Source organism: Rana temporaria, chromosome 7 (assembly GCF_905171775.1).
Source record: "Rana temporaria chromosome 7, aRanTem1.1, whole genome shotgun sequence".
NCBI classification, from domain to species: domain Eukaryota; kingdom Metazoa; phylum Chordata; class Amphibia; order Anura; family Ranidae; genus Rana; species Rana temporaria.
This window is the reverse complement of record NC_053495.1, coordinates 23,097,854-23,119,571: the sequence shown is the minus strand read 5'-3', so window position 1 is coordinate 23,119,571 and position 21,718 is coordinate 23,097,854. Positions and strand designations below refer to the sequence as shown.

At 44.0% G+C, this 21,718-nt stretch overlaps 1 protein-coding gene across 1 annotated transcript; it reads right to left on the bottom strand.

Annotated features, from left to right (window-relative positions):
• Positions 1–2,379: 2,379 nt before the first annotated feature.
• Positions 2,380–21,046, bottom strand: EIF4E3 (eukaryotic translation initiation factor 4E family member 3). Its single transcript, XM_040359071.1, has 7 exons — positions 20,815–21,046; positions 11,589–11,661; positions 9,146–9,240; positions 8,922–8,982; positions 6,455–6,521; positions 4,947–5,102; positions 2,380–3,384 (listed from the first exon to the last, which is right to left on the bottom strand). Exons 1-7 carry the CDS (start codon positions 21,024–21,026, stop codon positions 3,338–3,340), a joined length of 711 nt encoding a protein of 236 aa, XP_040215005.1. The 5' UTR covers positions 21,027–21,046; the 3' UTR covers positions 2,380–3,337.
• Between the last annotated feature and the right edge of the window lie 672 nt (positions 21,047–21,718).

The following is a 21,718-nucleotide window of genomic DNA, read 5'->3' as shown; positions in this document are numbered from 1 at the left end:
AAAAGGGATCCAGATATTAGCATGATTGCTGCTTAAGCCAGAGTCCCATTCATTCTTGCATATCCAGTCCCTACCCACACAAAGGGTGGACCTTCAGCCACTAATCCTGGGAGAGTCATCTTAGGCCAACAATACATTAAAATCTAAATTGTACAAATCTGTTTGATCAACCTTAGAGTTGACAAAACATTTTAATACACCAATTATAACCATACAAGGCAGGTCCTTGAGCGTTACTGCTCACTAGAGCTACAAGGTGATTTTATATGGTCAGATTGCAACATTGTGATTTTCAGGAGATTCTGCTCTAGGTTGCTCAAGACCTGAGAACACCAACTGCTTTAATAGATCCAGGGGCCCACACCTTCCCTTACTTCCCAAGGTTTTCTATTGCGGTCTGCACCGAGATTTAACCTGCCCTGGTGACCGTTACAGGGATAAAAAAAGGAAAATTTGAATTTTAAAGTTGTCACCAGAACAGGAATTCAAGGAAATCTTCCAATGAGCACACTTGATTCATTGGGTCCAACAGATTTTTGTGAGAGATTACCTCACCTACAAATGGGTCTCCAAGACCATAAATAAATTGAACATGGCAAAAACAGTTTAAAGTGGTTGTAAAGGCAGAAGGTTGTCATATATTCTATGAAATGGAAAACGTGCAGCATTTAGTGTTCCACCAGGGCTGCGCTGTGAATGCATAACATTACCCCCCCCCCCCACATGGGCCCCAATGTGACAGATGCATTAAATTACACATGATGAATTAAGAAAAATCTTTATTCACAATACAACTGAATACACATAAGCAGTTTATAAATACAGATGGAAAGCATAAAGGGTTTAAAGAAAAAAAAAAAATATATATAGGATCTGATGGCCGATACGGTGATGTCAGTGCAATCTTTTCCATACGGAGAACAGAACTGTCTTTACACAGCTGGATACAGGTATAGCCAGAAGTCATGAGAAAGGGATCATTTTAGAAACCATACTAGGATAAGATAAAAGTAGACCTGTCACATGACCAATGATAGCCATTTTGCGTAAACAGATTGCCAGTACTATGTTCCTTACATCTCACCATGTGCTTATAAAGAGCTTAGTTTTAAAAAGCAAAATAACTCGTTGATCTAGGATAGGCCCACCTAAAGTGATTGAATTACTGTACATGTGCCGCTAAACTTTTGAACGCTACTAAATCTTTGGTTCTACATGATTAAGATAGTTTGAATCCCGATGAGGTGGACAAATTAACTCAGTTAGCAATGTCTGAATTGTTAAAGACTGACATTACTCAAGGGTAATCATGGTGACACTTAAATCAAGTTAGACTATATCCAAGAAATGCCATGGTCTTAATAGATAAGTGTTAAAAAAAAAAAAAAAAAAAAAAAAAAAGTATGAATACATTAGGTTATATTGCAAAGAGAACAATGTGTAAAGACAAATTGACTGTACTGCATACAATTGTTGGACTTCTACATTGGCTGCCTTCTGTGAGGTTACATCATTCATCCGCTAAGTTACAATCATACCATATAAATTACTACAAATAAAAGTCTAATAGGAAAAAAAAAAGCGCAGTGTATGAAGCATCACCGGAATTCATTGCAATTAAAAGTAGACTGAACAATGATTGGCTGCAATGATTTCCTGAACACAGCTGCTCTGAACACAATGAAGAGCTTCTCCAGAAAATAGGTTTGCTACTGTAAAAATGCAGAAAGGATGCCAGTGATTTACAATTCTCAGCTTATTAACCACTGAAGGAAAGCAGTGTAAAACCTCGGTACTTATCTGAAACCATCTACATCAGGGGTCTCAAACTGGCGGCCCTCCAGCTGTTGTGAAACTACAAGTCCCATCATGTCTCTGCCTGTGGGAGTCATGCTTGTAACTGTCAGCCTTGCAATGCCTCATGGGACTTGTAGTTTCGAAACAGCTGGAGGGCCGCCAGTTTGAGACCCCTGATCTACATTGATAAGGGCTGGATGCAATGGGACTGCTGTTAAAACTCTAATTCATTGTTTTAGTACAGGTCAGAACATCCTTCAATAAGTCACTTGAAGCTTAGCCGATTTCAGGTAAGGGCTTTTGTTTCACAGCCTTGAGCTCTAGTGGAAGCCAATGAGTGGATGGCTGAACATCAATGAACGTCATGAGTAAAATTGTGGGGTTCCATCCCCCCCCCGCCTCTAAATCGGCTAGTTGCCAGACAGTATGGCTTCAATACATCAGAACTAGAATTCCTTAATACTTGTTCAGGGTCCGGCAATCTAGAAATCATTTTTAGAAAGAGTCATACATTTCCCATGACAAGCTTCCTTAAAGTGGACATATTAAACTTTAAGAACCTTTAAAAGCAAATCCAACTGCTACAACTTTATAAAGGCCAAGCACTGCCAAAACCCCATTCACTGCATGCCGAGCACCTAGAACCCAACCTGGGGGTCAGCGACATACAACGGATCCTCAAATAAGCAGGAAAATAAATGGGCACATGGCAATGCTTTGCCTTTGTAAAAAATAGTTCTAGCAATTAGAGTGGACAAGTATTTAAATAAGCCAAGGAGTTAACTGCTAAAATAATAGCTACACATTTAGAGATCTTCTTCTGACAAGAACGCCATCTTAAAATTACATAGGCTGGTAAAACACAACAGGTAAAATTGGGCACTCTCGTGCAATACAGTCCACGCAAGATGAGATCTCATTAAATTACAGTGCAGTGATCTATTGGGTTGGGGGGGGCGGGGGGACCATCACAGGAATGTCAGCGATGGAAACTTCCAAGTACTACAACATGATTGTGCATACAGACCTCTGCATAAAAGTTTCATGTCAAAAGAGTTCCATCTATTACTGCAAAGCATTATGGGAAAAAGTGCTGGGTTATCACAGTACTTTGTAGAGCAAACTGGTTCATTCTTCTTGGAAACTTATGTGCAGGAAAACTCTTCCAAAAATAACCATTTTGTTTTTAAAGGAAAAGACAGCTTTACAAACTTCACAGAAATAGCCCTGAGTTACTTAACAGATCAAGTCTGTTTAAAGATTCATAGGGCAGCAAGATTTGTTCTTTTATAGCAGCAAAGCCATCAGAGTTTCCAAAGCAAGAATAAAAATAAAAATGAGAATTGGACTTTACTATTGCCCATTTAGGAGCTCTTAAACTTTTCTAAAAAAGATGACCAGTGTAGTTCAGCATTAAAACCAGTTCCTGGACTTTCTTGCCAGGTTCTAACCCACTTTACTGTACGGTGGTGTACCAGCAACACTGATTTGTGGTTTCCTCTGATGGTTAAAGGTTGCGATGTTTGTTGCCAGGTCACTGCTAGTGTCTTGAACGGCCACCTTCGAATGCATGGTGCTCTTCGTGAGCTGCAAATAGAGAGACCAGGGTGGTTTGAATACAGGTTTTTCATAACTTATGATAAAATTTACATATACATTTCAGAAAAAAAATAAAATTTTGTTACGACAGACTACATATTCAAAATAGGCTTCCTGGCAGTGTCGATTTTGACAAAAATATATGTGTCGATCAAATGCCATTTTAGTCGAATATAAAACTAAAAACAAACAGTCAAAATACTGACTAAAACTCAAATTTATATCGCAATAGCAAAATTTGTGTCTGAAGTGCACGTTCAAACCTTGAAGTGTAAACCCTTGTTTCATTTTAATTTTTATTTTAAAACATGCATTTAATACTTGCCTCCACTGTGCAGCTCATTTTGTACAGAGTGGCCCTGATCACCGTCTTCTGGGGTCCTCCCTGCATCAGATAACCCCCTAGGAGAAGCTCTCTCCCTGGGGGTTACCTTGCAGGCACGCTCCAGAGTCCAGCATTTGCGCCCATAGACACGAATGCCGAACTCTGCACTGCCCCAAAATATTCAGGCTCTTTTGCAAGCATGCCTTTTCCCAATTTACAGTACATTTTAATGAATCCTGTGAAAAACAGGAAATGTACAAGTAATTTGATAAAAAGGTGGTTAGAGGGGCAGCCATCTGATCGCTACTTCCTTTAACCGCTTCCAAACCATCCTCTGCAGTTACACTGTGGCAGGCTGGCTCCCCTGCACAAGTCGTCGTAGCTGCAAGTCGGCTCTTTAAAAACACCTCTAGCCCGAAGCGTGTCCCCAGAGCCAATGTGAGTGCCAGGCGGTCGTGATGACCTCTGGGCACCCACGATTGCTCGTTGAGAACAGGGATGTGTGTAAACACACACATCCTGGTTCTCTCAGGGGCAAAGAGACTGATCATGTGTTCATACAATGTATAGTCACAATCTCTTCCTCTAGTCAGTCCCACCACTCTTCAGTTAGAACACACATTAGGGAACACAATTAACCCCTTGACTGCCCCTTGTGTTAACCCCCTTCCCTGCCAGTGTCATACCATAATCAGTGCATTTTTATGGCACTGATCACTATATAAATGACAATGGTCCCAAAAAGGTGTCAACAGTGTCTGATGTGTCAAACATGTCGCAGTCAATAAAAAATAAAAAAAAGCCAGAGTTGATCAAATACCAACAAAAGAAAGCATAGTGAATGTTTAATGAGTGTGTTCAGTAAAGATAAATTAGAATTGTAGGTCATCAGCTTAAGCACATTGTGTTTGTTATGGCTTAGATTAAGATCAAATAACATTTTATGGCAAATTACTGCAGAAAACCAGTTGCAAGGAGTTTGTACTTCCATGTTACACTTGCATGGAACATGTGGCTTGTTATTTTTTTCCAGTAAATCGAGTGCAGCAATTCCATCTGGATCATTTTGTACATGGCATGATTGCACACCTACAAACTGAAGTTCACCCATCAACATTTGTGATATAGATATACATATAAGCAAGATGTAATAGTCACTGAAAATAAGACAGCAGGTTGTAAACCAAATAAATCAGATCTGTCAACTTGGACAGTAAACACTTACGTTTATAAAATACAGCTTTAAAAGTTGTGTTTGGCAGAAGCGCGTAGATCTTTTCTAGGACTTTAGCTTCACCAACTACGGTAGCATTTCCATTCCATACCTGGATAACATCTTCACGGTCACGTACACTCACACTGACACCAATCACCTCATCTTCTAAAAGGGTGGAAGCACGAAAATAAGTTACAAAAGGCATTAAAAGAGTTGATTTAAAGGTTGTTAAAGAAACATGCATTAGAAGCCTCCAGAATGAAAGTGCCATCATGACTATACCAATGACAAGGAGCCAGCTCAACTTTACATTGACACAGGTACTAGGTCAAAGTTTGTGATACAGAATTATAAATCAGATGCTAGTTAGGGCATTTCATGCATGGTATATGCATTTCTCCTCATAGTTTTTTATTTTTGTTAATCAGTTATGCATTTAATGACCCTGTGGTTCAACTTTATAGTGTTGCAAGATCCCCCCCCATCTTATTTATGCAATATATGCTGCAACTAGGACATTCAAACACCCTACCAGACTAAAGCATGCCTACACACCAGAGGAAAGTGAATGTTAAACAGCCATCTACTCCACATGTTCTATTCACCTGCTCTGCAATGGTATTGCACAGAACATCCCTTATGGCCCATCCACATGAGAACCTGCACATGATGGCATGTTTACATGCATTTAAAAGCGTTTTGCAGTGCATTTTTGAATGTTTTTTGGGCCTGGCTTTCTTGGATTAAAGGGGCGTGGTGCAACGAGTATGAAGCGCATTACCTGCATTTACAGTGTGGAAAAATGCAGCATGCTCTACTTTAGTAACTGCGCTGCAATGTGAACTTCCATAGGGCTACCTTGATTTTGAGCCGTCTGTAGTTGGAGTGCAGTTCAAAATGCATACAACCAGGTTTGGTGTGAAAGGGCCCTAAACCTTGTCTTCTGAGGTCCCCTGCTGGCAATCTTGGCTGCTCCTGTGTGCTCCCATAGCAAGTTGCTTGCTATGGTGGCACAGTGCGTGCTCCCGAGTGGTGCATCCATGAAGCCACAGACAGCGCAGCTTGGCCTTGCAACCCTCTTCAGATGCTTTGTGTAAGAAATACACCTGTCAGAACTCTGGGAGTGAAGAGATAGTTATGGAGTTGCTGCAGCACAGCTGTCAGATGCAAGTCAACGAGAAGTCCACAAGATGGCATGCACCTTGTTGGACTTAACTCGCAGTATGCCAGCACATTTTACAAATTGGCTAAATTACAGCTTAAGAGAAATGTGTTCAGCAGAGCAGTGATCAGGAGGAGAGGCAAGAATATACTAGCTTCTTTACCAGGTAGAGCAGTTATTCAGTTTGGGACACATGCCCATGCTCTATACTTACTGAAATAAGTCATCTGAAAAGAACTGGTAGTGCTGTCACGTCTATTTGTTATCAGGAACAGGACGCTTTGGCTTAAGATCAAAAGTTTTCAAAACACTGTCACAATTTCAAAGATATATAGCAAGATTGGGTCTCATTTACCTGTTGAACAGTGATCTGTAAACTGCTCTCCAATAGTAGCTAGCAACAATTCTTTCCAAACCAATGCCTGCAAAACAAAAAATGGGTAAAAATACTAAGACCTTCATGCAAAGAAAGTGGGAAGAACTTTATAGTCAATACATAGTGCCAACAGCTGAAATTCCATTTGAGCTCATTGCTGCATGGTCGCCAATGACCATTCCAATTTTTATAGCAACTGTAATCAAGGGTCCTTCGCTGTGCCTACCACAGTCTCTGCAACGAATTCAAGGCAGAAGCTGACAAATGCTTATGAACCAAGACTGCATTAAAGAAAAAAAAAAAAAAAAAAAAAAAAAAAAAAAGGTCATGAAGGAAGTTCAGAGGCTGCCTTCAACCCCTTTGGAAATTCTGGTTGCCCAGCTGTAATGCTGACCCTGGTTTGGCTCTGAGCCGAGATATGCATCTTACCAATCCACTCCTTAGCGCTTCTGAAAATCGGCACCAAAACTTCCCTACATCTTGCATCCTTCAGCAGTCACTGCTTGCTTGAATGTTTACAGCCTCTCCATATGAATCCTCATCAGGTCTGGCTGTACATGTGTCGGGTGCCTTAGGGACTCGAGTCTACAGATCTAAAACTATAGTCTGCAGGTGTGACAAGTGCTGAAGATTCTGGCCAATTTGTAAACATTGGAGCACACCGATTGTTTGACTTCTAAAGCTTGGTTTTTAGATGCCTCCTGTGCCTTAAGGCACCCCCTCCTTGGGTTCTCTTTTTTGCCTATTCTTCCCCTTTTGACCCTGGCAGGGCTTTATAGTTCGTTTCTGCTAGCCAGTTTGGTGATAGAATTTAGGGGTGGTCGAGAGTCTATAGACATGTTTATTGCCCCATTTCAAGATTGACCGAATTGTATTCCAACACTTGTCATTATCTTCCTGGTATTCTGGCCCATTTTAATTTTGTACCACTCCTACCAGCCTCTTTGAAATGTCCTTGTTTTGGAATATTGCTTCATTTCTTTTGCACAATCCACTTTAATTTGTCTGTTTTCTGTGCCTTTCTTTCTCTTATTTTGTACTTGCTCCAGATTGTCAGGGCAAATGTCTGGTGTTTTGATATGTTGTATGCCAACACTCCACATTTAATAAGATACAAGAGATTGAACATAACGGTTTCAGATTTTCCTTTACCGGCTGCTTCAGTGATAATGGTCACCTTCACAAAGGAGGAAGAATCTAGCAGAGACAAAACCTGAGGGTTTTTTTTTAAAGCAAAAAAAAAAAAAAAGTTGCTTTACATTGCACAAGCACCGTTATGCTTTAATTTGGCCCAATCACCTAAAATACCTGGCTGATCCTGCCCTCCCCTGTAAACAGACCACAGTTTGACCATGGCTGCTGATCCCTGACACCATGGTCAGTTTACATGCCTCAGTCACCTGCAGCTCTCCCCTGTCCACTCCTTCCCTTTCCTACCAGCTCTGCATAAGCTGCCCTCCCCTTCTAGCACCATTCTGAACAGTGCAGAGTTACTGCTCACATTCACTGCCAACCCCTCTGTTTGGATAACATGTAGTATACAGTGTATGTTGAATAAAATGTATCTTATAAAGCCCTTACTGCTGCTTGCCAATCAGAGGTCACGTGATTGCCCGTCACCCTCTTCCCGCAATCTATGCAATACAGAGGGAGGTCATGTGACCGCCGGTCAGAGGGAGATCTCAGCCCCTCCTTCCGTACTACACACAGGAAGTGGGTGATGGGCAGTTACATGGCCGTTGATCAGCGAGTAGAAATAAGGTTGATTATTATTTTTTTAAACTGTAAACTACAAGTTATTCTAGCAGAGGGGCTGGCAGAGATTGTGAGCACTGCCTTAACTAAAAAATAAAATAAAAAATTGACCAAGTTACACTTTTTTGGCTAAAACCAGAGGGTGGGCGAGCGCGACATCTAGGTAACTGATAAAACGAGGGGTTATAGCGGCAGCCTCCATGCTTCTCATGCTAGGATTCCTTAAAGTATTAACATTTCAAGTGTTGCACGAAGTCTGCAGCAAGGTTTTTGTAATGACCAAAACACCACTACAAGCTCTGTAGATTAAATTTACTCTAGGGGTGGTTTTGAACCAACCCATCCACCCTGTTCGTAACAGGAGGACCTCAGTGACAGATATAGGACCCAATTATGTGGTCAAGGAGCCAGTTGGTCATAAGTTAAGTAATTTGTTAAGTAATTTGTGAATTTTGTCATACATGTTTTGTTTGTGCCTAGATCTGTGTAGCAATGCAATGTAGCTCCTCTTGTGTTCGCTTGTCATATGTTGATGATGCCGTTTTATATGCAACATTGTTCCCTTTTTTCTCAATAAAGTCTTTATGGATAAAAAAATGTTTTACTCTAGGGACTCAAATACAGCAATATATGATTTTACTGGAAATAAATCACAAAGCATTTTGATAAAAAAAAAACAGGGCATACGTACTGTGCTGTCTTTAGAAACTTTCATTTTCCATACCCCTCCCTTAGCGTTGCATTCTTCCTCCCTGAAACAAAAAGGTGAAATTGAGATGACACCAGGGAGCCAACCAAGCAGAGATCTAAATTTAATTTGTCAACTATAACTTAATGAGCTCACTTTGTAAAGAACCCCTTTAAACACCAGACCTGCTGCTGTGCAGACAAAAAAGGCAAACAGTTAAAACTTACCATAGTGGTTTCCTTTCTCCCCTCATTAAGTGGTAGCTACATCTTAGAGGTAGGTTTGTCACAGGAGGAATGTTGTTATAAACACTCCAGAAACGCTGCAACAGAACAAGGACAAAGATAGCTCTTGATTTTAAGTATTAAAAAACATAAAAAACCGACATGAGAATTGAGGTTGCAGATAAGTTTATCCTACTCTTGTAGACTTCTTGAGTAGCACCATAAGGATGCAAGCTTAGTTTGCAGGCTGGCCCAATACTTAACCTTTTTATTTAAAAAAAACATACCACTGGGTTCAATTGTTTTGCACAGAGCAGCCCTGAAACTCTTGGGGTCCGCTTCTTGGTGGGCCCAGCAGCAGGCTCTCACCCAAGCCATGATGCCTGGGACAGCATGGTTTGCCCTGCCTGCCCACCCCTGCGGATTTGAGAAAGTCTCCAGCAAGGTGCACAAGCTTATCTCTATATTTAACAGCTTTATAGTACTCTTGGAAGACAGCCATCGCTGTATTTCCAAGCTATGCATCTTGAAATGGAGAGACGCTGCAGCTGCTATAACTGCCGTCCTGCCCATTCACAGAAGCACTGGTATTAGGTGAACACATTCACAAAATACCAAGGCTTCTGTGAATGGGTAGCCATGCATGGCTGTTCTGCACTTTTCTCCCATCAGAGCAAAAAAACTTAAACCTAAATGGAGATAAGCCCCAGAGGTCATGCAGCTCCTTGGACTTAACTCAGTGTTCCTTCACTTTTTACAAAGTGTCTGAAATCCAGGAATTCAGCTTCAGGGATTTCTCAGGAAAAAATAAAAATTTCTAAAATATGCACACATGATCAATTAAAAGTTTAAAGTTGTGCCATTTCCCTGTGAACTTTTCTCCAGCTCCAGACTGACAAAGCTACCCAGCCACTATTAAAAAAAAAAAAAAAAACTGAACCTTAAGTGTTACACACAGAAACTGGGTTGCTGCGTATGTTCCACTACAGCGCATTGTACTGTGAGCAGATACTGCGCAAACTCCCCCACCCCTCTTAGTTTATTCAGTCATGTGTCCACTGAAGATTTTAAAGTAACATCACAAAGGGCAGACCTGCACAATCGTAAAACAAAAAAAATTGCGATCGATTCAATCCCCACCGATTTAATCCAGCATTTCCAAAATTCATGCAAAGCAGTTCTCCTGATCACAGCCGGAAAAAAAAGTGTTCCATCAGAAATTGCATCCCGTCAGATAATTCCTCCAAAGATCTTTGCAGATAGTCAGAGGCATCATCTGATCTGCAAAGGGAGAATCGTGCAAAACACTGAAATCTGCCTGTAATGTGATCAGTCAATTCTCCTGCATGAGAGCAGAGAGGCAGGCAGAATCCGATCACATTCTGACGATTGCATCCTGTGCATGCGAAGATTGTCTATGGCATTATCTGATGGGGATTCAATATTTAACACCGGTAATGTTGATCAACATTCAGCACTGAAAGCGAGATGAGAAACTTTGTATCCTTCAGTGCTTTTAGGCCCCTTTCACACAGGCTTTCCGATCAGGTCCACCTGTCAGTTTTTCAGGCAGCCCTGATCGGACACTCCATGCACTCATATGGAGCGGCGGTGACATGTCTGCCGATATCTGATCATCTCATTGAAATCCAGAAAGATGGAAACCCCCATATTCAATCCGGCTGGAGCATCGGATGAAATAGACAGGCTGTCTGTTTTCATCCGATCTCCATAGAGGACAGCGGGGCTTTGACAGGTCCATCTCTGCAGTGTACAGAGACGGACCAGTCACCTGCCTGCTCAGGGGATCAATCCCTGCTGAGCAAAGCAGAGTCTGTACATGGACAAGCCCGTGTGAAAGGAGCCTTGGAGAGCAACGGGATGAACTTGCGTCTGTAGAAGATGCACACAACGTGTCGGATTTTAATTTTAGACAGAATTTTTGGCCATTCACTGGTCTGTCAACCCCTATGTAAGACTGTTCGCAAGGGCCCCAAAGGTTTTCATGTGGCCTCAGGATGTTCGAGCCTTAATACTTCATCAAAAAGCCCTGCATGATGGAAAACCAGATTGATGCTCTCCTACAGACTGCATCAGTCTAGACCTCCAGTGATCCAACATGCCTCCCAAATACTACAACAATCGATCACCGAGTAACATTATGCAGTTTGCAGGTTTTGTGGTCTGATGCCCAGTGTGCTGCCAGCACAGGATTCCTACACTTTTAAGCCATCCTGAATGTATCTTGCCCATTAAAACACAGGTTCAATTGGACTTTTAATCTGGCCAATAGAGATTGGCTCACATGAAAAGCAAGTTAAGCACTGGGATAGAAGTGTACCAGGAAAGTAATCATATTTGTGATTTTTTTTTTTTTTAGGATAAAACAAATCACATCAAAATTTGTGCAGAGATTGTGGTACACGATTTTCCTATTAATACCCACCTGTACCGTGTGCACCGTGTATATCTTCTTCAGGTTTGATTCACATTCTGCTGCAGTTGTCCCAGGAAGAGACCTAAAGAAAAATTACAAGGAAGGAGGTTAGAACAGACTGCACAGCCAACTAAAGCCCAACTCCAGCCAATCGTGTCCCCCCCTCCAATAAAGCAGGAAAGTTAGAGAATTGCCATTTCTGTACCTATAGGACAAGTTGGACCTTCAGATCAGGCCTGCCAGAAAAACTGACAGATTGAACTGATAAAAATTTTTTTTGAAAGGACCTTCAGTCTTGTCATTAAAAAAACCTACCTGTTGGCACTTTTTCAAAGACATTACATCTGCTTTAAAACCCAAATTCCACATTGATACAATTAAAATTTAAAGCACTAATCTGAGAACAGGTATGTCAGAGATCCTACAGCTGTCTGAATCATACAACGAAAATGAGCAAACATAATTACATAGGCATTTATAGCTGGGAAGGAAGGGCAACTGGTAATTTAAGTATGCCACCCAAAACTAAAAATACCCTTGGATGACGTCCAAAGGGTTTACATGCCAATATAGGTTAATGATCAATAATTTCAGTGCTATGTCACTAGTTAAGCATTTTTCAGGACTTGAACCCAACCATAGTGTATACACATTAAAGGACCATTTTCCTGCAGTTAACTAGACAATAGAAAGTGAAACTAGCTATACAAGGGAGGGCAAATGTGCATGTCTATCGTCTGGCTGTCAGTAAGTGCTCACGTACGCAGGTCTTCCTGTAAACCATGTCCCAATTAACCACTTTACTACTGCCATGTACTGCAACTGTCTGGTTTACAAAACAAGGGCTGTCATTGAACCCATAAAGGTCTTTGATCTAAGCCATCAGACAGGTCAGAAAACAAAATACAGAGCCAACTGGAGCTGCTCTGTACCTGGTGATCAAAGTGAAGGCAAATCACAAATCGGAACACTTTAGTGGGGATGTTCATATTGTTTTTTGCCATAAATTAAAACAACATTTTTGGATTGAGGCTCCCTCCCCTTGATTTTCACTTGGTGATCTGTCTAGCAACACCTCCTGTATTAGTGCAGGGAAAAAACCCTCAGCCTGTGAACGTCATCTATATTACTCCATGTTATGTGTAGCCCCACACAGGACAGGAGTATAGATTTATGGCAAGTAGGACAGGGAGGAGGGGGCGCAGGCAGACATGTACAGTCTGACTTCTCTTCAGGGTAAAAAACAAAACAAAGATCACAAAAAGGTATCCAAACCTGTTCAACAGATCTCTCCTCCAGTGCATTTGTCCAGGGGGCGTCTGCTGCCATAGACAAAAAGCTAATCTACAGTTTAATGGCTTTTTAAACTCATTTTGAAAAAGCTAGTTGCCATAGTGATGTCCCCATTTGAATACTGTACACTGACAAGCACACAGGTCAAAAGACCAGAGAAGTCTGAAGCGGGGGTCAGCAACCCCTCTCCCTATCCAGCTGGTTGCTGCAAGGGATCTTCAGGATGGAAAGTGGGGGAAGGAGCTGGTAAATAGGCAATTTACCAACCCCAGCTTTCTAACTGAACAGCAAGTGATCAGTTACCAATCACTCTCTGGGCCGATTCATAACCGAACAGTAAACTGTGCTTGCTATGCTTCAAATTTATGAACAGGAAACTCTGCACAAAGCCATTTCTGTTTATTCATTCTGTGCAGCAGAGGCATTCTTTGTCTCAAAAGCGACACATCAGGGGACTGTTTAGATCGCTGATATTTCAGCAAAATGTGGCATTACGCCTCGCACCCCTTTTTGATGACAGACAAAGTCAAACAATTGTTCTAAAAAGCACCCAACCATTAAAAGCAAGGCCAAGCTGCTAGCGAAGTGATCTAATGTTTTCTCCAACATAATAGGAACAATTGCCAATAGTTTACAGTCTATAAAATGCCTAGCCAATTCTACGCAATTGTCCCATTGTCTTCCAAGGGTTGCAAACACTGCTTGATGAGTCGTTTAAGAAACACCAATCAAAATTGAAAGTTTACCAGGCAGATACTTTGCCGCCCTTCCTATCCGTTATTGACTAATGGGCGATCCATTCTAAAGAATGTATAAAACCGCTACACTTTGCAATAAAACCAAAAATTTGGCTCACTGATGTTTGAGGTCGGTGAGAAATTTCTCATGCAATTTTTGCGACACCTAGCCTAAATCTAAATGTAGGCACTACGCAAACAATGTCTCTAGTGCAATTTGCATCCAGGACACATTAGCTGCTAGACCACAAAGCCAAACACTTTAAACATGAACCAGGTCAAAAGCTAAGGCAACACCACTGGAATTCAGTTGCCTTGCAACAACAAGCATCTGGGTGAGGGTTCCAAAAACACAGATGCTTGTCAAAATCTTCTGGACTTGCACATGTGCTATTCACACTCCAGTAAATCCTATGGAGTTGATCTTCCACCAGACTTCCATTGGAGCCCTGCTGGATTATAGGCCCAGGTTCAAGCTCCTCTCCAAGTTGAGATCAAGTCTTATCCATTTTCATTCAATCAAATGTCAGACCCTCAATGTGGGCTTTAGAGGCTTTGGCATATGATGGATAAATGAAAGGGGGCAGGGATATAAAGTGACAAAAAAAATATTCTCCAAAATAATCTACACATCCACTACTGCAATTTTCTGTCTCCTTGTAATGCTTCAGCACCAAATCCATTGGAATGAGTAGTGTGCGTTTGTCGTGGTCATGTACGCTGCTCTATTCACACTACAAATCTCAAAGTTCATCCCAGCTAAAGAGTGAAGCCATTTTCAGAAACAAGGCAAGCGGTAAGGCACTGCAATGGTTAATGCATAACCTCTAGTCCAAGAACTATAAGGCTGGTCATACCTTATACAGTTTACTTTTACAATTTCTTTAGTTGTACTAAAACCATGAGGCCAAACCCTTTCAATATGTATGCAATCAGGCTGCCCCTTGTGCTACATATCTGAAGGTAAATTTAAAGGCAATAGTATGAGAAAATTGTATAATATATGTGGCCAGCTTAAGAAACTATATATCCCACAATCCCTGGGTCTAGTGCAGGTGAGAGCCAATTAGATTGGAAGGACACAGCATGTGACCTAGAACAGAAGTTGTCTTGTCCCCTTGGTGATTAGGGACAGGCTAGATGTAGCACATCAACAGGGAAATTTATACCTTTAAGCCAGTGTTTCTCAAACTGCAGCAGGAGAATTGCAGGTGTGCCATGGGATCATTCAAGTGCAGGCCTCACATGGACAGTCATCTCTGTGCTACCTGGCCACAAACTGGATTGGTTGATGTTTGCCACCACCAGACCCTGCCAATACGATTAGGCTGCAGCCTGGCTGCCAACAGTGTGCCAGGCGCTTCCAGCCAATGAGGTTCTGAGCACGGCACGCCTCAACATGTCATTCCCTCCTTCAGTCCCACCCACAACAGAGCAGAGGAGCCGGCAGTCCCTGGCTGTGCCACATGGTGTGAAGCTGAGAAGGTAAGAGAAGAGATGGGGACGAACGGACCAGTGTGCAATTATATCAGCAACAGTCTAGTGTGATCCCATTATATACAAAAGCATGTATGTGATCCACAATATTATCAGATATACAATATTGGGGATCAAAAGACTGGCCAGTGCATTTTGGTTCAAAAAGCAGCAAACTATTGGGTCTACAAATTGTGACTGTATAATGAGCTTGCCAGCCGTCATGTGAATGGATGTAATGGGCATTGATGTCAGTCTGTATGCTGCAAATTTCGAAATAGGTCAGCAATGACAGGATATTTTTAGCTGCATGTATATTAAGGGAACACAGACATGCCCACTACGTACCCTGGGCACGTCACTCCGCATGTTTGCAAACACTACTTTGTTGTATACATCCTGTTTGTTTATTTTCATAATTAAGATCACAAACCACCACATTTTACCTGCAGCACTATGGGTCAATACTAAAAAAATGTTAGGGCTCTTTCACATGGGCGGCCCGTTCAGGTCCGCCTGCCAGTTCTTTTTTGCGAACCTGAACGGGCGCGCTCCGTGCTCCTCTTTGGAGCCGTGGATTTGACATGCCCGCTGACATCCGACCCGCCAAAGTGATGGAGGAAAAACCTACTTTTTCATCCGTTTGGCGGATCGGGTGAACACAGACAGACGGTCCGTGTTCATCCGATCCCCCATAGGGGAGAGCAAAGAAAAGACAGGGCGGTCCCTGCACAGTGTGCGGGGACCGCCCTGTCATCCGCCGGCTCAGCGGGGATCAAGGGAGCGATCCCCGCTGAGCAAGCGGAGGTGCACGGGGCGGATCATTACTGATCCGCCCTGTGTGAAAGGGGCCTTACTCAGACTAACCAGAGTGCACCCGAAGTGAGTGTAGCAAGGCCCCATTCACACGGGCACCGCCGCTTGCTCAAAGAAAAACCGATTGCCCTTTTATTAATCACACCAACAGAGTCACGTAGATGATGATTAAGCATTGGATCAATGTGCATTATCCCAGGCCCAGATGTCTCACGAATATGCGAAAAGTATTTTAGAGGGCTGTCTCGAGATTTCGCATACATTTTTAAAAGGGTGCCAGGACTGAAAAAAAGGTTGAGAAATGCCACCTTTGATACTTGGGCAGTAAAAATAAATAAACACACAAAATAAGGAAATATGGGCCCTGAAAGAGAAGCCACGCGTGAAATGACCATAAACAATGCAACCTTCAGCACCAGAGGCTGTTACAATATATGGTTGACAAAGGACTACATTGTGCAAAAAATTCTTGCATGGAAGAACTGAAAAAACAAAATGTAACCAAATTGATCAATTACAACAATGAAGCCTTGGAAAATGTGCAGTGACTAGCACTTTATTTCCAGTCTTTGCATTAGTGCATGCATGGTCATCCTATAACTGGCCATACACTAGTCTGGCCGTACAATCTTCCCAACTATGAGGGTTATTTACTAAAGGCAAATCTACTGCAATACAAGTGCACTTGAAATTGCACTTGGAAGTTCAGTCGCTGTTAAATCTGAGGGGTAGATCTGAAATGAGGGGGAAGCTCTGCACATTTTTATCATCCAATCATGTGCAAGTTAAAATGCTGCTTTTCCTTGCATGTCCCCCTCAGATCTACAGCGACTGCAATTTCAAGTGCATTTGCCTTTCGTAAATAACCCCCTAAGTATTAGAGTCTGCCTAACTAGATATAAATAGAATTTTTTTGGTAGGTCCTCAGTTTTGGTAAATCTGCTAAATATGGGTGCAACATTGTTGTAAAGTGGTTGTAAACCCACTTTGACTTTTGCCTACAGGCAAGTCTATAATAAGGCTTTCCTGTAGGTATAAAGAATATCTCCTAAACCTGTACGGTTTAGGAGATATTCCCCTCGCAATGCGCCGCTGATCCTCGGCTGAAGGGCCGGCCCCGCCGACCCATGCCGGAAAGGAAATCTCCTGCGCGCATGCGCGGGAGTGACGTCATTGTGGCTCCAGCCAATCACAGCGCTGGAGCGGCGATACCCGGAAGACATGCTCGGCGTGGACCAGGTAAGTTCCCTACCTCGTTCCGAGGCAAGTATTTCATAATGAGCTAATATGCGGTGCATACTAGCTCATTATGGCTTTTTCCTTGCAGGTGTAAAAATAAAATTATATGCAGGTTTTACAACCGCTTTAAAAGGTGGGGTTAGCCATTAAAACTGAAGGTTTATTACTTGAAGCACATCCAGCAGCTGATTTTAAATCACCAAGTATGCAGCTTCTTCATCTTTTAATACATATCCACATTCCAGTTTAAAGCAGAGTTCCAGACTTTTTTTATGTTTATTAACCACTTAAGGACCGCCTCCTGCACATTTACATCAGCAGAATGGCACAGGCACATACCGGTACGTCCTTTAAGTGCCCAGCTGTGGGTCGCGGGCCCCGGTCCGAAGCTCCGTGACCCGATCGCCGCCGGTGTCCCGCGATCGGTCACAGGAGCTGAAGAACGGGGAGAGGTGTGTAAACAAACCTTCCTCGTTCTTCAGTGGCAATGTCACTGATCGCCTTTCCATATATCAGGGAATAGACACGTCCAGCCCTGCGCCCCTACAGTTATAAACACATATGAGGTCACAACCCCTAGTGGTTAACTCATAAACTGCAATTGTCATTTTCACAGTAAACAGTGCATTTTATAGCATTTTTTGCTGTGAAAATGACAACGGTCCCAAAAATGGGTCAACATTGTCCGATGTGTCCGCCATAACGTCGCAGTCACAAAAAACGCTGATCGCCGCCATTAGTAGTAAAAAAAAAAATAAAAAAAAAAATTATAAAAATGCAATAAAACTACCCCCTATTTTGTAAACGCTATAAATTTTGCGCAAACCAATCGATAAATGCCTATTGCGATTTTCTTTACCAAAAATAGGTAGAAGAATATGTATCGGCCTAAACTGAGGGAAAAAAAACGTTTTATATCTTTTTGGGGGATATTTATTATAGCAAAATGTAAAAAATATTGAATTTTTTTCAAAATTGTCGCTCTATTTTTGTTTATAGCGCAAAAAATAAAAACCGCAGAGGTGATCAAATACCACCAAAAGAAAGCCATTTGTGGGGGGGGGGAAACACACCAATTTTGTTTGGGAGCCACATTGCACGACCACGCAATTGTCATGTTAAAGCGACGCAGTGCCGAATCGCAAAAACTGGCCTGGTCCTTTACCTGCATAAAGGTCCGGGTCTTAAGTGGTTAAAGGGACAGAATACTTGCTGCAAGCCATTTTACAGCATGCTGGAAAATCCCTTTAGAAAATCCCTCTGATCAAATCGGAACTGGGACAGGTCTGTGCAAACATTGAGAACATTGTACGGTCAGCCTGTGCCCACCGGCTGGCAGAACAGTCAGGCAGGCAAAGATCTGAACACCACGGCCAACTCAACTTTCCTGCTCTACTGGGATGAGGCCGAGTGACGGTGTCAGGAATGTGAGAATTAGGAGTCTGTTCCAAGGAACTTCTAATTTGTTGGCCATTTGTATACAATATAACCTCAGATGTTTGTTAATGATTAACAGCATAGGATGGGAAATACAAGGAAAGGAGCTGGGCTATAGATAGTGATGCTGGGAAACGGGGTAACAAGAGACACAATGAGAAGCTGGTAAACAATCAAAGATACACAGCACAGAGGCAGGGACATGGGAAATGGGGGGGGGGGGGGGGTAGAACTGAGTGAAGCTGCACATACAGGGACAGCTAGCTGGCACATACAGCAAAGAGGTATGGGGGAGGGGGTCAGAGTGAAAGGGGACCATGCAAAGGGACTGAACAAGGGGCACAGGACAGAAAACACTATAGAACACAAAGGTGGAGAAGCAACAAAGAAAGGGGGGGTGCACTGGAGGGATTTCAGATAATGGGAAGGTGGGTGTCAGGACATATTAGGGCTAGCACAGTGGAGGAGAGGGGACACATTTGGGGGTTATACAGTGGAGGCTGGGGATGTCAGGACACATTAAGGGGTGGCACACTGGAGGAGGGGGATACCAGCACATTGAGGGGATGCATTAGGGGGGGTTGCAAAGTGGGAGGGGATACAAGGAGACGGGGGGGGGGGACACACACAAGGGGGATAATACTCTATATTCCCATCGCACACATTCCTGGACAAAACTCTAGAAGATTTGGGTGCTGCAGCAACCACCAGCTGGAAACTGGATCAGGAAGCCACAATGAGGATATTTGCCAGCACACCACAGGAAGTAACATCCAAACTATTGTTTTATTGATGCACGATCACAGAACAGGTAGTGCAACTTTCGGAGTCAAGCAGGACCCCTTTCCTCAGGCATGTGATGGCCCGAGGAAGGGGTCCTGTATGGCTCCAAAACGTTACATTAGGGGGTTGCAGAGTGGAGGGGGGGGGGGGGTGTGCCAAGACACAAGGGTGGGATGAGGGATATCAAGGCAGTGGGAGCACGATGAGGGGGGGGGGGGGATATCAGGATACAAAGGGGACACAGGGGATTGCACAGTGTGGGAGGGAATGGATACGAAGACACATTAGCGGGTTGCACAGGGGGGGGGGGGGTATACACAAGGACACACTAGCGGGTTGCACAGGTGGCAGGGGGATTTACCAGGACACACACATTAGGGGGTTGGGCAAGGGATACCAGGAACTTAGGGTTACACATCAGGGTGGGGAGGTCAAATTAGGGAGTTGCATAGCAGGGGAAGGGATACCAGAACACATTAGGGAGTTTTACAGTGGGGGGACACATGAGGTGCACAGGGAGGGATACAAGGACACAGAAGGGGTTTGCACAGTGGTGGGGGGGGGGGGGGGGCTGAGGGATACCAGGACCCAGAGGGGACACATTAGGGAGTTGCACAGTGGGGAGGGGGATTACCAGGACACAGGAAACACAGGGGGGATACCAGGGCCCAGAGGGGACACATTAGGGTGTTTCACAGTGGGGGGAGGGATACCAGGACCCAGAGGGGACACAGGGGGTTGCACAGTGGGGGGGGGGGAGGGAGGGATACCAGGACACAGAGGGGACACATTAGGGGGGATACCAGGACCCAGAGGGGACACAGGGGGTTGCACAGTGGGGGGGGGGAGGGAGGGATACCAGGACACAGAGGGGACACATTAGGGGGGATACCAGGACCCAGAGGTTGTACAGTGGGGGGGGAAGGGAGGGATACCAGGACACAGAGGGGACACATTAGGGGGTTGCACAGTGGGAGGGGGGGGATACCAGAACCCAGAGGGGACACAGTGGATTGCACAGTAAGGGAGGGGGGGGGAATACCAGGACACATTAGGGTGTTGCACAGTTTACCAGAACCCAGAGGGGACACGTTAGGGTGTTGCACAGTGGGGGGATACATTAGGGGTTGCACAGTGGGGGGGGGGATACCAGGACACATTAGGGGGATACCAGGACACATAGGGGACACATTAGGGGTTGCACAGTGGGGGGGGGGGATACCAGGACACGTTAGGGTGTTGCACAGTTTACCAGAACCCAGAGGGGACACGTTAGGGGGTTGCACAGTGGGGGGATACCAGGACACATAGGGGACACATTAGGGGTTGCACAGTGGGGGAAGGTAGAACACCAGAGCGGTCTCTCAAACATCACGGAGCTCACCCACCACTCACGTCACCGGAGGATAGGATCCTCGTACCCCATCCTCCCCCCTTTTTCCTTCCCCGGTTACCTGTCCAACCAGAAGGTCCAGGTCGTGTGTAGCGGGATGCCCTCGCTCTCGACCTCTTGCGGCAGCTCCAGGTCCCCTAGGTCATCCCGGTGGTTGTTGAGGCACAGCTGCTGCTCGTCGGTGTCAGACTTGAGCCGCCGGTCCGCAGCCGCGGGGAGCGCCATCTTCCTGTGGAAGCGCCGCTTTAGCTCCACCCTCGCTGGCATCGTCATCAACCCAGCCGCCGCGTGCTGACTCATTTATCTCTGATGCTGCGCGCGGCCGCGGCAGCTATAGCAACACGGGCGTGTGACGTCACCGGCGCCAGGCGATTGGCTCATCATTGCTTTGGCTGCCTGAAAGTATTATTTAAAGGGGCAGTGAACATGGAATAAGCTAAATAAACCAATACACAAATGTAAACACAAAGGGCCAGATCCACAAAGATCTGCCTATCTTTAGGCAGGCGTAGCGTATCTCAGATACACTATGCCGCCGTAACTTAGAGCGCAGTTTCCGTATCCAGAAAGAATTTGCGCCGTAAGTTACGGCGGCGTAGTGTAAATGTGTCGGCGTAAGGGCGCGCAATTCAAATGACTAAGATGTGGGCGTGTTTTATGTTAATTAATCTTGACCCCACGTAAATGACGTTTTTTTTTTTAACGGCGCATTTGCTGTCCATGGGGGTATCCCAGTGCGCATGCTCGAAATCACGTCGCCAATAGTCAATGCTTTCGACGTGAACGTAATTTATGCAAAGCCCTATTCGCAAACGTTTTACGCAAACAACGGAAACAAAGGAAAATTTGACGCTGTCCCGACCTACATACTTAACATTGCGTACGCCTCATAGAGCCAGGGGTAACGTTACGCCGAAAAAAGCCTTACGCAAACAACGTAAAAAAATGCGCCGGGCGGACGTACG